The sequence below is a fragment of the Aulonocara stuartgranti genome (genome assembly GCF_965226115.1).
Source record: "Aulonocara stuartgranti genome assembly, chromosome: 19".
In the NCBI taxonomy this organism is placed as follows: Eukaryota; Metazoa; Chordata; class Actinopteri; order Cichliformes; family Cichlidae; genus Aulonocara; species Aulonocara stuartgranti.
In genome coordinates this window covers 7,354,900-7,368,828 of record NC_138955.1, presented here as the reverse complement: position 1 = coordinate 7,368,828, position 13,929 = coordinate 7,354,900, and the positions used below count along the sequence as shown (strand labels likewise).

Below are 13,929 nucleotides of genomic sequence, written 5' to 3'. Positions count from 1 at the left end.
TAGTACTAAGTAAAATATGTATGTGAGGGTTTTTTGTTCTTTTGTTTTTTTTCTTTTCTCGAATACCACAGGAAAACATCCACATCTAATTTAGAACTGGCAGGAAGTTTTCTCTTATCTGTTTTGTACACATGGGTTTTGTTGGCCAGTGAGTTTCACAGCCTCATTCTGACCGATGATGTCGTTTTCTATGAGACATCTCTAAGCTGTGAAGAAAAGTAATTTAAAGTAGCCATTTGACATTTTGTGAAATATGCCTTTTATTCTCTTTTGCTGTGAATTTGACAAAAATCTACAAAAATGTATTTGTAGATTGATGTAACTCAGCAGGCCAGAAGTTGGTTACATACATCTCACCTCATTCTTACAAATAAAGACTCACTTCCGAAAACAGCCAACCACTCCTTTAGGACACATCAGGAGTGGGCTTTTTTAAAATGTTACATTTTTTTATTTTAAGCTGGCAGGACCCAGAGATGAGCACCCATCAGGCTTCTTTCTAGCCTGTGAGAAACAAGCTCATAGAGAAGTAAAGCATGTATTCATGTTTGCATTCAAATATCCAGGCACGCACACAAAACGTTCCTTTGCTTTGTTGAAGTGTGTGTCGTAAGCTTTTAGTATGTGGGCCAGCCTTCCCTGTCCTCAACCCCTGTGCCTTTGAGGGCGGAAGTGCATGGATCCCTGATGTTGGTGTGGAGCCAGGTTGCCCGTGGCTCCGCACCACCTACAACGCCCTCTCTGCATTCCTCCCCCTTCTCGTCTCCTCCCTCAAACAGCCACATCTCTAGGGTCAGATCAGCTCCAGATTGGCCCCCACGCATGCCTTTGAATAGTGGGGGCTTGGGCTAGCACTTTAAAAGGAAGCCCAAGTCTGTTTCCCATTTGCCCCGCCGCCCCTCGCTCCTTTCTCTCTTTCTCTCACATACACATACAGCTGTCATCTGGCTTTTTAAGTTCTCTGCTGCATTTCTCCAGCTGGAGCTGGTTTATGACATTCCCTCGGCAGACTCTTTGGCCTCTCGCTCCCTCTCCCCCCCTCTCTCTCGCTCTAGCTCTCTCAGACGCGCACACACAAATACAACACAATCTCATTTTTTCCTGCTCTGTTCTTTCTCTTCCCTCTGCCTCCAATGTCTCCTGTTCCTCACATTCCCCTGCAGACGCTGTCGATGTGTGTTGCACCACTTGGTATGTTTGGAGGCAATGAAGGAACAAAGTCACACACACGCACACAGACCATGTGTTAGCAGTCTGTGGGGTGGGTGGGGTAGGGGGCTAGTGGAGGAAAGGGGGGGGGGGGGGGGGGTCAAAGGAAGCATCTCTTAGCAACCACAGGACAGTAATTACTGTAGCAGCAGCTGGGAGCAAACCAGATTTCCGCTGTGCGTTAAAGCACTGGCGTGGGCTACTTTACACACGGCACTGACTAACTACAGCCAGCACCACCTCCACACACAGAAAAGAGAGAGGGAGAGAAGGTGGGAGAAGGAGAAGAGAGGAGGACTAACCCTGCTTTGATGAGGTCGAGATGTGTGTGTGGGGGGGGAAAAGAGGGTCAGCTAGCCAGTGCATACGAGGCTCGAATACGGTCCGATCGAACTCGAAGACGCCTCGGCATGCATCCATCTGTGTTTGTGTATTTTCGGTTGCGACACGCAGAGAGAAAGAACCTTCAGTTTAGCGGGGTCACTTTGAGACATCACAGGAGCGTTTAGAAATAGGCAGGCACGTCCGTGAATGTGAAGTTTAGCCTCGTTTTGAGGGCGACCGGTACACAGTTCTGCTTATTTTCCCGTATCTCGCGTGAACGTTTGAATAAGCTGGAAGTTGTGAACATAGTTGCACTAAAATCAAGCTCCACAAAATATCACAAGGCTCTTAACATAATAACTATCCTCCCCCAACTCTCATCACCTCTGCATGCATGAATCATGAAAATCACTGCTGCTTTTGATTTTTGTTGCCATGAGTACTTAAAGTATGAGGCTATTGCTGTTGGAGGCTCCTTTTTTAAATATAATTTCTGTAGATGTGTAAAAATATTTTTCCTGCATTTGATGTCCTCTGTGTCATTCACAAGATGTTATTTATAGGCCGATTGATGTCAACAGTGAGCTTTCTTCTTGTAATTGTTGGAAGGAATTAATTGTTCGCTTTCACGTTGCAGCGCATGGTTTCCAACATCTCTCTTTTTTTCGGCATTGTCAAGAGCCTTTTTAGGCCAGTGTTTGTAGATTTTTGCATCAGCTAAAATGTTTGTGGGAACACATGTAAGGCTGATGGGAACTCTGAGTTCTTAACAGAAGGGTCTTGAGTCATCTACACAGCTCAGTCATTTGGACAAGCGTGGGTGCAGGATGCCCCCTGGTGGTTAAAGTGGAACACACACACACACACACACACACACACACACACACACACACACACACACACACACGACAGCCTACACACACTGAGTCAAAGCTGTTGTAATCATGAAAACTGAACTGATTGACCATTAGAGCTTTTAACAGTGAAGCAGTATCGTGAAAAGTGAGAATGGCTTTTTTCAGGGGGGATTAACAAAAAAAAATTGATAATTTGCAGATTTTTTTGGTAAGCAGAGTGACTAAAAATAATTACAAAAGTTGTTATTGCATCATCAGAGTGTTAATTCACTAGATTTTCTTTGTGACGTGTTACTAAGGAAGAAATTTGAACATGTTTTAAGTTTCATCCTGTTTCGCATACTTACCTGATTCTGTATACCTGTAGGTGTGTGATGAGCCTCCTTCCATCTGTACCCCGATGAAAGAGCCCTTCTCTCCTCTGAACAATGTCGTCTCCACCGAGCCATTCAGGGGCTGCTACGTTCGCGCCCAGCCCTTTGACGAGTTCCCCTCCAGCAACAGGCGCTACCTGCCTCCACAGGTTTGCCTTTGCCTTACTGGCTTATATCAATATATAATTCTTTAAATTAAGGTACTTTTTATGTAGTATTTTCCACAAAGTGTTGATTTCTAGTCTTTCTAGCAATCTGACTTATTCCTCTTTTGATTTTCTTCTTTAAGTCAACTCGCCGTGTCAGTTTTCGCATGGATGAAGAAGAGATCGTCCGCATCAACCCACGCAAAGACGTGCTCATCCGTGGCTACGAGGACTACCGTCACCCTGTCATGTGGAAACCTGAACCTGACCGTGAGGACCTGGATTTCCCCACTGCATTTCACAAACTGGACAGTAAGAAGTGCGAGTACCTCTTCCCCGATGGTCCCGGTGGAGACTCCCACTCAGGCCCCGGAATGGGTATAGGAACAGGTATAGGGCTTGGGCTGGGCAAGGACACGGCCATCAAGACTCAGCCGTCGCCCCTCATGAAGTCCAAAAAGAGCAGACGGCGGCGAGAGGACGGCGAGCGTTCACGGTGCATCTACTGTCGGGAGATGTTCAACCACGAAGACAACTGGCGGGGGCAGTGCCAGGATGCCCCCGACCCAATTAAACAGTGCATCTACAAAGTCAGCTGTATGCTATGCGCCGAGAGCATGCTGTATCACTGCATGTCTGACTCAGAGGGTGACTTCTCAGACCCCTGTTCATGTGACACTTCTGACGAGCAGTTCTGTCTGCGCTGGTTGGCCCTGGTGGCGCTCTCGTTTATCGCACCCTGCATGTGCTGCTACCTGCCTCTGCGCGCGTGCCACCACTGTGGCGAGGCCTGCCGCTGCTGTGGGGGCAAGCACAAGGCCGCGGGGTGACCCGACACCGGACACTGGGACGCCATCAAAGCTAGCAAACAAAGGAAGTGGATAAAAGCGGAAAATTATAAGCTGGCATCCTTTTTTCATTCCCCTCTCAGACGGGGTGATATGTTGTTGATCCCCACTTTGAGGGCTTTTGGAGATTTCAGTTTGTGTTTGTCGCCGACAAGCAGCAGCGGAGGACAAAACCATATGCTTTGTGGGGGGTAGGGGGGCTCTGAGCATCAAGCTAAGCTCAGGAGCTTAAGCTGAGGAGAAGAAGAGGAGGAGGAGAAGTCACGATTAATAGACTTGGAGATGTTACTACACATCTGCACATGCAAACACACACCTCTCTCACATTCACACTCATAAGCCAGGCCACAAATATCAGACTTCTAGTACAAGTTATGTGTAACTTCATGAAGGAAAATTGTCTTTTGTACAGAGAGCGACGACTTCACGACAAAAAAAAGAAAAAGAAATCAAAACTATTCTGCGCTGAGGAAAAACCGTACTTGCTGTTTGGGTATGCTAAAAGGGATATGTTTTTGCTTGTTTGTGAATTTGCAGTTAGGTAACAGTGGCCTTTCCTTCATGGCTTAAGCATTCGCTGACAATGTAATTATTAGACAGAGAAAAGTGCACTATAAAATGATATTCCCCCCGAGTAAAGGTAATCCTCTGAAATTCTTGTGGTATATTAACCACCGTGTTCTATTGTAATTTTAATGCTTGAGAGTAGTTGCTGTGGTGGATGTCTGGCCATTTGATTTCCTTCTTTCCTTTCCATCACTTTTTTTAAGCAGAGTAACAGATTGATTTTGAAGGTCCACCTTGGCACAGCTTGCACAGTTCATTTAAAAGACGTTAAAATGACTAACTCGCCTTCCTGAGGTGATTTAGATCGTTTGATTGCATTCCAAAATAAAGGGATCGATTCTACGATTAGAAGGGAAAAATATGGTAACAACTTCACTACATTAAACACCCCCTCCCCCCCCATATATTTTTAGTTCCTCATAAGAAAATTGCATTTTAGAACCATATAAATAGAAACCAACACACAACAGTTTCATTTACTTCAGTGAATCTCAGTTATAGTCCAGTTATTTACTGCTGTAGTGAAATTGGTGGGGTTTTTTGTTTGTTGTTATTTTCTTTTCTTATTTTCCTGCTCATTTTTACAATTAGTTCCTAATCGAGTGTTAAAATGTTGCTCAACCAGCAAGTTTTGTTTTGGTGAGGTAAGGGGTTACAGTGCTCCTTGGTTAAAATGACATGGCACTTAAATTAGACTATTCTTTGACTGATAAAACTCCAGATTTTGGAATTAGCCTGTTCAAATATTAAGTTAAAATCCTGTTTTTGTTTTGTTTTGTTTTTTTTAGTGGGTTAAAAATAAAAGAGACAAAACCAAAAAAACAACCCTCTTTTTAAAGCACTGCTCTCCAAGCTTTGGTTGCAGCACCCTCTTAAATTCCCTTGTTTGACCTCTGAATCTTTCTGTTTTTCCCCTTCAAATGTTGTGCAAATGTGGTTATTACATTGTTCCTTGAAAGTTAGTCCACTCCTTCCATGAATGAATGAATGAACGAACGAGTGAAGGAATGAATGCATTGTTTTGGGAACGCTGAGCATCTCAGCTATTAAACCCTGAGATGTTCTGTGTGTGTGTGCATAGGTCTGCATACGCAGAGGTGGTTTTATGTTACGTAACGTCACCAGTGACTACGTGATTCAGGCTTTGACTCATAACAGTACTGACCACCATCCTGCTTTTGGAAGCCCTGGCTTCAGAGTAAACAAAGTAATGAAATGCACTCATCGGCTTTCTTGCCAAGTTAGATTGAGAAGAGTGACGCTCGTTCTGTTAATATGAAGACCGAAAGCAGGTGGAAGCAGCTAACCGATATCTCTAAATTGCATGAATCCCTTTTCCCTTTAAATTAAAAAAAAAAAAAAGTAATCAAAAAGCGCATTTTTAAAAAAATGAATTACATATGGATGCACGGATGTTTAAAAATAAATTGGCCAACGCCAGCATGATATTTTTCCACATTTTAATGTGTTTTTTGTTGTTATTTATTTCTGTCTTTGTCCAGGGAAACAAAGAAATCTTCACCCTAAATAAGACTGTTAAAAATCTTCTTCATCACATTGGGGTTTTTTTTGTTTTGTTTTTAATACTCACAAGAAGAAGAAAAAAAGGCGGCGTGGAGACCAGGGATTATGGAATGTCAGTGAAATTCGGAGTCTTGTAGTGATGACAGATGGAATAACAGTTAGCGGTGCAAAATGGCTAGAAGCAACAATTTGAAACAACTACCAATGGGATGGCAAGGGATACTGCTGACTGACAAAAGATGGGGCAGGAAATAAGGTTTCCTATGCAACCAGTGTCTGAAAAGTCTGCTAGCAGCTGTCCGCTGCAAAGCGAGAGGTGGCAAGCGAAAATCACTTTATATATGGACAGGGCTATAGCCAAAATTAATGACCAGAAATATTGTCCAATTGGATTTCCTGGTAGGCCAATATCGGTTGACGAGGGCAGCATGTCGACATCTGTAGTCCACTGCACAAACATGGTATGACCTGTAAATTGGTAACCTCAGGAGATGGATTATGTTTGCCTCCGTTTCAGTCTTAACTACACTTCATATTTTGTAAACAGATGTGAATGATGATAATCTTCTGGTCTAACTCTTGGCAAGAAAGACACTATCCTGCACTCCTCACCCAAATGTCCAAATTTAAAACCCTTTGGGAAACAGTATCTACATGGACTGTTTGGCAGTCTGACCCAACAGAATATTCAAAATTGAACTTTGAATAAAAGTCACTACAAGAACAGCTTAGTTTGGACATCTGGCTGCAATAACCCAAATGCTCCCTAACTGCAAAGTGTAATCCACCTCAGTGGGTTTTTTTTTTTTAAAATAGCAAATTTGGTACAACATCCAAATGCTGTTATTATCAGATATGCATGTTTTCCCACCTCCTGTCACTCAAAAAAGGAAAAAAAAGAAAAAAAAAAAGAAGAGAGAAACCACACCTCACTTAGTAGTACAAGAGAACAATTTATCTTCCAGATTCCTCCCTAACCAATGCTCCCTTTACTTTCTATGCAAACCTTCGAATGTGGGGAAACGCATTGACCTCTTGGCGGACTGAGTCAGTGACTAGACAGGACATTTTAAATACTATATATAGGTAGACGACAAACCCCTGGTACCAAACTCCAAACACCTGTAAATATGTAACACTATATTTAAGTACTGATAATAATCCCAGTTTTTTGTTTTTTCGTTTCTTCTTTTTTTTGTCTTTGAAATTTTAAAGATAGAGTTGTATTTATCGTTGCTGTCAGCATATACCGTAGCTTGAAATGACAGCATTTGTACATAGGTCACCTTTTAGTATTATTTCACATTGAAAAGTAGAGGGCGTTTGTGATGGAAATGACTATTGAGTTTCTAATAGAGTTCCTCTCTAGTTTTGTATGGTAGAAGGAAGGATAGTGCTAACACGGTACAGTAGTGGCAGTCCACTTGTTTTTTAAGTTTGAGATATATATATATATATATATATATATATATATATATATATATATATATATATATATATATATATATATATATATATATATATATTTAAAAAAAAACAAAAAACACATACGTATAAAGCTGCTAGATACAATCACTAATTTTATTGTGTTGACAGAGAAAATCAGCTATGAACGACTGTTAAACCTTAATTCTCCAACAGCATATAACGACAACGGTCAGTTTTGCAATGTTTGATTGCTCTGTGTGATGAAGTGGACACTTGTGCATGTGTGTGGGTGCGAGAGTGTTACTATATTGTGCCCACGGCTGTGTGTTTGTATGTGTGTGCGTGCTAGATTCCAGGTAGGTTGGCGGTGTGCATGTGCGTTGGTGTGTGTGTAACCAAATGTTTGGTTGGTTGTCTTTTTCTCCCATTGTAATCTGATTACCCTGCATTATTGCAAGCTGAACCAAGGTTTGATGAACCTGATTAAAACTTGCTGGCTGAGAAGCAAAATGTAGGACGTGCATTTATACAAAGTGTAGAGAATGCTGAAATAACACTTCTCATTCTGCATTAACCAGCACAGTGCAACTTCCTGTCATGTACTGTATTATATATGCAACATGTGTCTGTCCGCTTTAATATATATATTTTTTTTTGACCTGCATTATATAAAGACTTCAGTTTTAACCACTTTGCTGCTAGTCTTTTATCCTCTTTCAATCTTGGAAACTGTGCATATCTTTGGGAATGCATACAAGTGTACATTCTTGACATTGTGTAGATTAAGAAAGATGAAAAAAAAGCTATATAAACCTGTTTCTCTTCAGTGTATTGTTTTAAAAACGGTTACTTTTTACAGCAGTTGAGTGGTTATGTTTCAATTCTCCGATGCTTTGGTGCACTGATGATACTATACGTAAGCTTTTTTTCATCTTACAGCGCTCGATGTAACATTTACGTGATTAGTTCTAAATAGTGGAAGACATTTGTGTTTTGAAACTTGCAGTATAAATGGTACTATTCTTAACTATTCTGTAAAACACTGCCTGTTTTCTTACTTTTCGTTCTTTCACTTTCTCTATTTGTGCACATTTCTTTTTCCTGTGCATCTTTTTTTTTTTTTTTTTTTTTTTTTTTGGTTTCCCTTTAGTGCCATCTGCTTTCACATCCTGACAACCTCAAAAAAGTGCCTCACGTCCATCCTAGTTTCCATCTTAACGTCTCTTGTTCTGGTTTTATTGGTTTCTACACGTCTAGGTATTATCATGGTTCGAGAATACCAAGTATCTGTTGTAAAATTTATAGTACCAATAACTCATGTCATAGTTGTATTTTCTTTATACAGATGTAGCTTGTTACTTTTCATAAATATAATGTAAATATGCATACATATGTTTGTAACTGTTTTTATGTTACATCATACACTTGTAATTTGACATATCAAATAACATTATCATAATAAAATGGTGAGTTTTAATCTTTTTGCCTGCGCTTGATTGATTTCTTGATCACAGCCAACATATACAATGTTGCATAGAGAAAGACAAAATATAAGAAGACATACATTTAGTGAACCGCAACATTAAATGGGTGGGGACCTCTGAAGATTGACAACCAAGACTTCAGCAACAGATCCTTTAGGTTCTATACGTTGTGAGGTGGGACCACAAAATGTAGAACTAGTTCAAGCCCAAAACCCATCTAGCCATCGATTCATCTGTCTTCTGTCACTTATCTGGGGCAGTGTTGATGGGTCAGCAGTCAAAGCAGAAATGTCCAGACCTCACTCTCTGCAGACATCTTCCCCAAGTCTTCCAGGAGGACACTGAAGCATTCCCAAGCAAGTTGAAAGATATAATCTCTCAAGCATGTCCTGGATCTCCTCCCAATGGGACATGGCCAGGAGGCATCCTAATCAGATGTCTGAACCACGTTAACTGGCTCTTTTCGATACAGAGGAGTAGCTGTTCTACTTTGAGTCGATGCCAGTGGTTGCAAAGGACGCTGCAGAAAAGACTTTATCAACAGCTGAGAGATCCAATGTGCTAAATTCTTACAAAATTCACAGCAACGTCTGCCGGTAATGGTATGCAATAGAAATGTGAGCTGTTTCTCAGAAGCCATGAAGGCAGAATTTTCTGTCTATATAGAGGGCCTTTTAACATCGTGTTGTCTTCAAAAAGATTCCTGATTTTTTTTTTTCTTTTTTTTTTTTTAAATCTTTAGAACTTGCTAAGATTTAAAAAGAATTATTCTCACTTAGATGGGCAGTAGTATAATTAACAGTGATGTTGATAGGATTACGGACTCATCATTATCCTGCAGAATAAGGTTTCCACTATCAGGAAAAGCAGTTGTCATAAGTGGTTGTTAGTGGTCTAGAACATTAGGTGGGGGGTAGCACCCACATGGAAGTCAGGACAAAGTTTCCCAGCAGAACATTCCCTAGAGCATCACACTGCCTCCATGATGTTGGCTGCTTCCTTTGGTGCATCCAGCCATCATCACTTTCATCATACCAGTCGGCTGACAGTTCAGTTCTGATGCTGATGGCCCCATTATAGATGCTTTCATATGTTTATCTACACTTTAAAATAGAGGATTTAAGTGTTCACCTTATATAATTGGATAAATATCCTCAGCTTTAATAATAAACATCAATAAAAGTGACTCAGAAATGCACTCATTGTGAGCACAGCGATGAGAGGGCCCTGCAGCAGTCCCACCAGGACGTCGCCCGGGTGGTGTTTGTAGTCAGAGACGCGCGTGTATCCCACATACAGAACGACACCAGGAAGAACTGGATGGTGGGTCGAACCAGTCTCGTCCATTTCCCCTGCATCCGGGCCTGGACATAGAGCTTTACACACAAAAGTACAGATTCGAGCTAAACTTAAAGGTTACACGCACATAAAAGAACCAATTTTTGTGAAAAAAAAGAAAGAACAAGAAAACAAACAAGACAACCCCCAGGTTAAGATTGGAGCCATTTATCTATAGCTACAATCTTTTCGGACCATTCCCTGTAAACTCTAGACATGGGTTCAAAGTCCCTTAATTGACCTTTCTCTTCCATTCTGATGCGAAATTTGGTCATAGGTCTAAATGCCTAAATGAGCTGCTGCCATATAATTGGCTGATTAGATGTTAGCATTTGTATTTGTCATCTATTTTCCGACATCAATGCACAAAGTTTATTGTTTTAATAGACACGCTTTACTTACAGTTTTGCTAAAACTGGCGGAACCTAGGCGGAACCAAAGTTGCGGAACGTAGTTCTGAAATCCGCCCGTTTCATTCCGGGTCATTGTCTTGGTCGGACCACAGTGGAGGCGGATATCCACGATAACGGAATGAATGGATGCTAAAGCCCCCTGTGCTGTCATGTTTTTAGTTGATACACGCGCGTGAAACAGCTCGCGGCTTCAGCGATGGAGTGTGACATTTTGGACTCGTTAGAGCAGCTTGGGTAAGCGAAGTCACTGCTAGCATAACTGTTTAGCTTCCACATCCTGCGGCGTGTTTTCAATCAAAATAAAGCAGCCAAGACCCCCGTCTAACTCCTGGATGTGTTTGACTTTTGGTGGTGTGTGCTGGTCCGTAGCTATGACGGCCCTCTGCTTGAGGAGAAGGCGCTGCTCAGAGCCGCGGAAGGAGGCCTGCAGTCGCTTGAATATGTGGATCTCTGCAAGTGGCTGTCAGCCAGGTTAAAGCCCCTGTGTGACCTGGAGGAGAGCATCACCTCAGGCCCAGGTGAGCAGCATCCATTCTCACCTTAATCTGATCTAAAAAACAGTGTCTAATCTTTGCGCTCACATCTGTTTTGTTTGCTCTTCTCCTCCAAGACGATATGGACAGCCTCCAGCTGGAGATGAGTGGTCTGCTGAGGGAGCTGCACTGCCCCTGTGAAGTTTCAGGGATTCTCAAGGGCACTGGGCAGAAAACAAAAGACCATCTCAAGTTTGTCTGTATGTATCATTCTGTGTAATCCACTCTGTGGGCTGTAAACTGTAAGTAAGTAGGAAGATTAGATTTTTGTGTCTGTTTTTCAGTGTTTTTAAGCTCTGAGCTTCAGGCCGCCCAGATTGTGAGAAGCAGGCAAGTCTCTGATAAACAAGGCCAGAGTCCAGTGAACCAGGAGCTCACAGCAATCTGTGAAACTCTGAAACTACCTGTGCCAAAGGGACAGGAGGCCGCAGGAGTTTTCTCTCAACTTCAAAATAAGGTGAGGCTGTTTAAACTGCACGTGATTTCAGTTAGGATGAGCAAGAATAAGGCTCAATTTACTGATCAAAATGTATGTATAGTAGTAGCAGTGTGCGCAATTCTTTTACGGTAATTGCAAAACGATCAAACAAAAAAAGAAAATGAACAAAGATCTGCTCCTCCTTCTTTAACACAAGGCATGATGCAATCTTAAAAAAAGTATTCTATAAGCTGTAGATAAGAACCCACTCGGACACAGTGAGAACATGCAAACTCCACATAGAAAGGCCTTGGGGAGATGGTGTGGTCGAACCCAGGACCTTCTTGCTGTGAGGCAACTACCGTCCCACCCATTCCAAAATAATCAGAGTAACACATAAAAAAAACCTCTTGGCTGTGTAATTTAAATGTGTAGCACTCTCTGCTCATTATTATTAGGTGGCACAGACAGACATCGACACATTTTCTTCCTGCATTGCTTCATTAGCTGTCAATACTTGAGATAGCAAGTTAGGAGGAAATTGTTGTGTGTGATACATTAATCATTGTATTTTTACATCACTGTCTCTCTTTGATCGTTTTGTTGTTGTTGTTTGTTTAACAGGTTGAAAACTTGCTTAAAACCCTTCCTGGTGCCTCTGTTGGAAACCCAGTGCTGAAGAAATCACTCGGTAGTGAACAGTGGGTATGTATATGATCGGCTAGTAGCTACACTGTACTGTGTATGTATCTGGTTGTATTGTTGTTACAGGTCTCTTTTTAATGCTTGCAGGAAAAATTACAAAGCATCAACGCAACTCTATCGTCTGAGTACGAATGTCGCCGCAGGATGCTGATCAAACGGCTCGACGTCACTGTTCAGTCATTTGGGTGGTCAGACAGAGCCAAGGTATGTTTACAGTCACACTTCAAACTAACGTCTGCTTGTTTGAAGAATGTTTTGTGGTTATTTGGCGAATAGCGGGAAGCATTCAGATAGTTGTGTTGTGTTTTAGGTGAAGGTGGACAGCATGGCAGGAGCCTACCAGCCTAAGAGACACTCTCTGAGGCCTCAGTCCTTTGTGGACATAGCGGCGCTGCTGGCTGCCAGAGAAGATCTCTGCAATGTGGTGAAGACCAGCAGCGGCTCGAGCAGGGAGAAGACCGCTTGTGCCGTCAACAAGGTGCAGCAAACGTTTCCCACGGTCAGAATAGTCGGGCCGATTTGGACGTTTTCTTCATAGACGTTCTGTTTAACCTGTCTTTGCAGATCTTGATGGGAAGAGTACCAGATCGAGGAGGACGTCCCTCAGAGATCGAAGCCCCGCCTCCTGAGATGCCCCCCTGGCAGAAAAGACAAGATGGCGGAGGTGGTGGCTGGGGAGGACGTGGCGGTGGTGGTGGGGGACGAGGTGGAGGAGCCTGGGGACAAGGAGGACGAGGTGGTGGAGGTGGATGGGGAGGAGGAGGAGGAAGAGGAGGGGGTGGAGGTGGTTGGAGAGGAGGTGGGTGGAATCAAGGAGGACACGGCAGACACGGAGATTACGGAGGACACAGTGGGCACGGAGGGAAGCGAGGACGGTACTAGTATTAGCTTCCACTCATTGTCCTTTGCTGGGTTTTGTTGTTGTTTTTGTTTTCTTGCGACACTAGACGTAGTTTTTCACATGACCTCAACTGTTTGTTTGGTTTTTATGGATGAAAAGCTGATGGATGGTTGTCAGTATTGGGTGGAAAACCTTAAGCTTTTATCTGTGCTCATCGTTCCCCCCCCCTCACTATTGTCATCAGTGTTTTTAAAGTGAAAGTAGCACTCAGTACATGAGTTTTCACTCATACAAAAGTGGCAAACACAAACACTGTGGCCATAATATTGCAGTTACACTCCAAATGAAGACTGCATTCTAAACACTGGCAAAGTGACTTTAAATGATAAATCCAGCTGAGATCCTTTTATATACTACAAAAACAAAAACACATTCTGCAGCGTTCAGGTGTTAAGTATTTAGTGTTGCAGTAGTTGGACACAGCCTGTATCTTTAACATTGCTCAGCACATATACCATATCCATGCTTCAGAACAAAATGTAATGTCGTGCCTCTTGTGCATATTACTGTAAATTTGCACATCTGGAATATTAAGAGGCAGATGGATTGAAGGATTTTTAAAATGATGACTGCATTTTAAATGTGACCTTTATAAATGAATAGCTCCCTATGCTGCATGGACTCTGATGACTGAAACCACTGCTATCTGAATAACCTGATTACAATGAGGACAACTACACTGTAGTTCCATTGATTGATACTTCAGTATGCCCCTTTAAGCACAGGAGACTGTTTTTATTTTTCCCCTTCCAGGATCCTGTAATAGTTATTTATATAATGGTGAGAAGCCTTTTCTTGTTGTTTTTAATTAATAAACCTCTTTCAATTCTACAATCATGTTGTATTGAAATGATTAAAAA

The 13,929-nt window shown here is 42.1% G+C and overlaps 2 protein-coding genes across 2 annotated transcripts in view; both read left to right on the top strand.

Annotated features, from left to right (window-relative positions):
• Positions 1 to 6,763, top strand: part of spred1 (sprouty related EVH1 domain containing 1) — a 37,234-nt gene extending 30,471 nt beyond the window's left edge. The window contains exons 5-6 of the mRNA XM_082516679.1: positions 2,758 to 2,913; positions 3,054 to 6,763. Of these exons, the coding sequence (XP_082372805.1) occupies positions 2,758 to 2,913; positions 3,054 to 3,740 (843 nt within the window). The 3' untranslated portion in view covers positions 3,741 to 6,763. The remainder of the gene's footprint in view (positions 1 to 2,757; positions 2,914 to 3,053) is intronic.
• Positions 6,764 to 10,595: 3,832 nt separating this feature from the next.
• Positions 10,596 to 13,903, top strand: fam98b (family with sequence similarity 98 member B). Its single transcript, XM_082516681.1, has 8 exons — positions 10,596 to 10,746; positions 10,882 to 11,030; positions 11,123 to 11,245; positions 11,330 to 11,502; positions 12,088 to 12,168; positions 12,256 to 12,372; positions 12,479 to 12,646; positions 12,733 to 13,903. Exons 1-8 carry the CDS (start codon positions 10,709 to 10,711, stop codon positions 13,048 to 13,050), a joined length of 1,167 nt encoding a protein of 388 aa, XP_082372807.1. The 5' UTR covers positions 10,596 to 10,708; the 3' UTR covers positions 13,051 to 13,903.
• Positions 13,904 to 13,929: the final 26 nt, after the last annotated feature.

Bases quoted from the DNA above. Each gene is read 5' to 3' on its own strand.
- fam98b (XM_082516681.1), top strand. From the start codon at position 10,709: ATGGAGTGTGACATTTTGGACTCGTTAGAGCAGCTTGG. The intron at 11,246-11,329 runs GTATGTATCATT...TCTGTTTTTCAG, and splicing joins AGACCATCTCAAGTTTGTCT to TGTTTTTAAGCTCTGAGCTT. The intron at 11,503-12,087 runs GTGAGGCTGTTT...TTTGTTTAACAG, and splicing joins TCTCTCAACTTCAAAATAAG to GTTGAAAACTTGCTTAAAAC.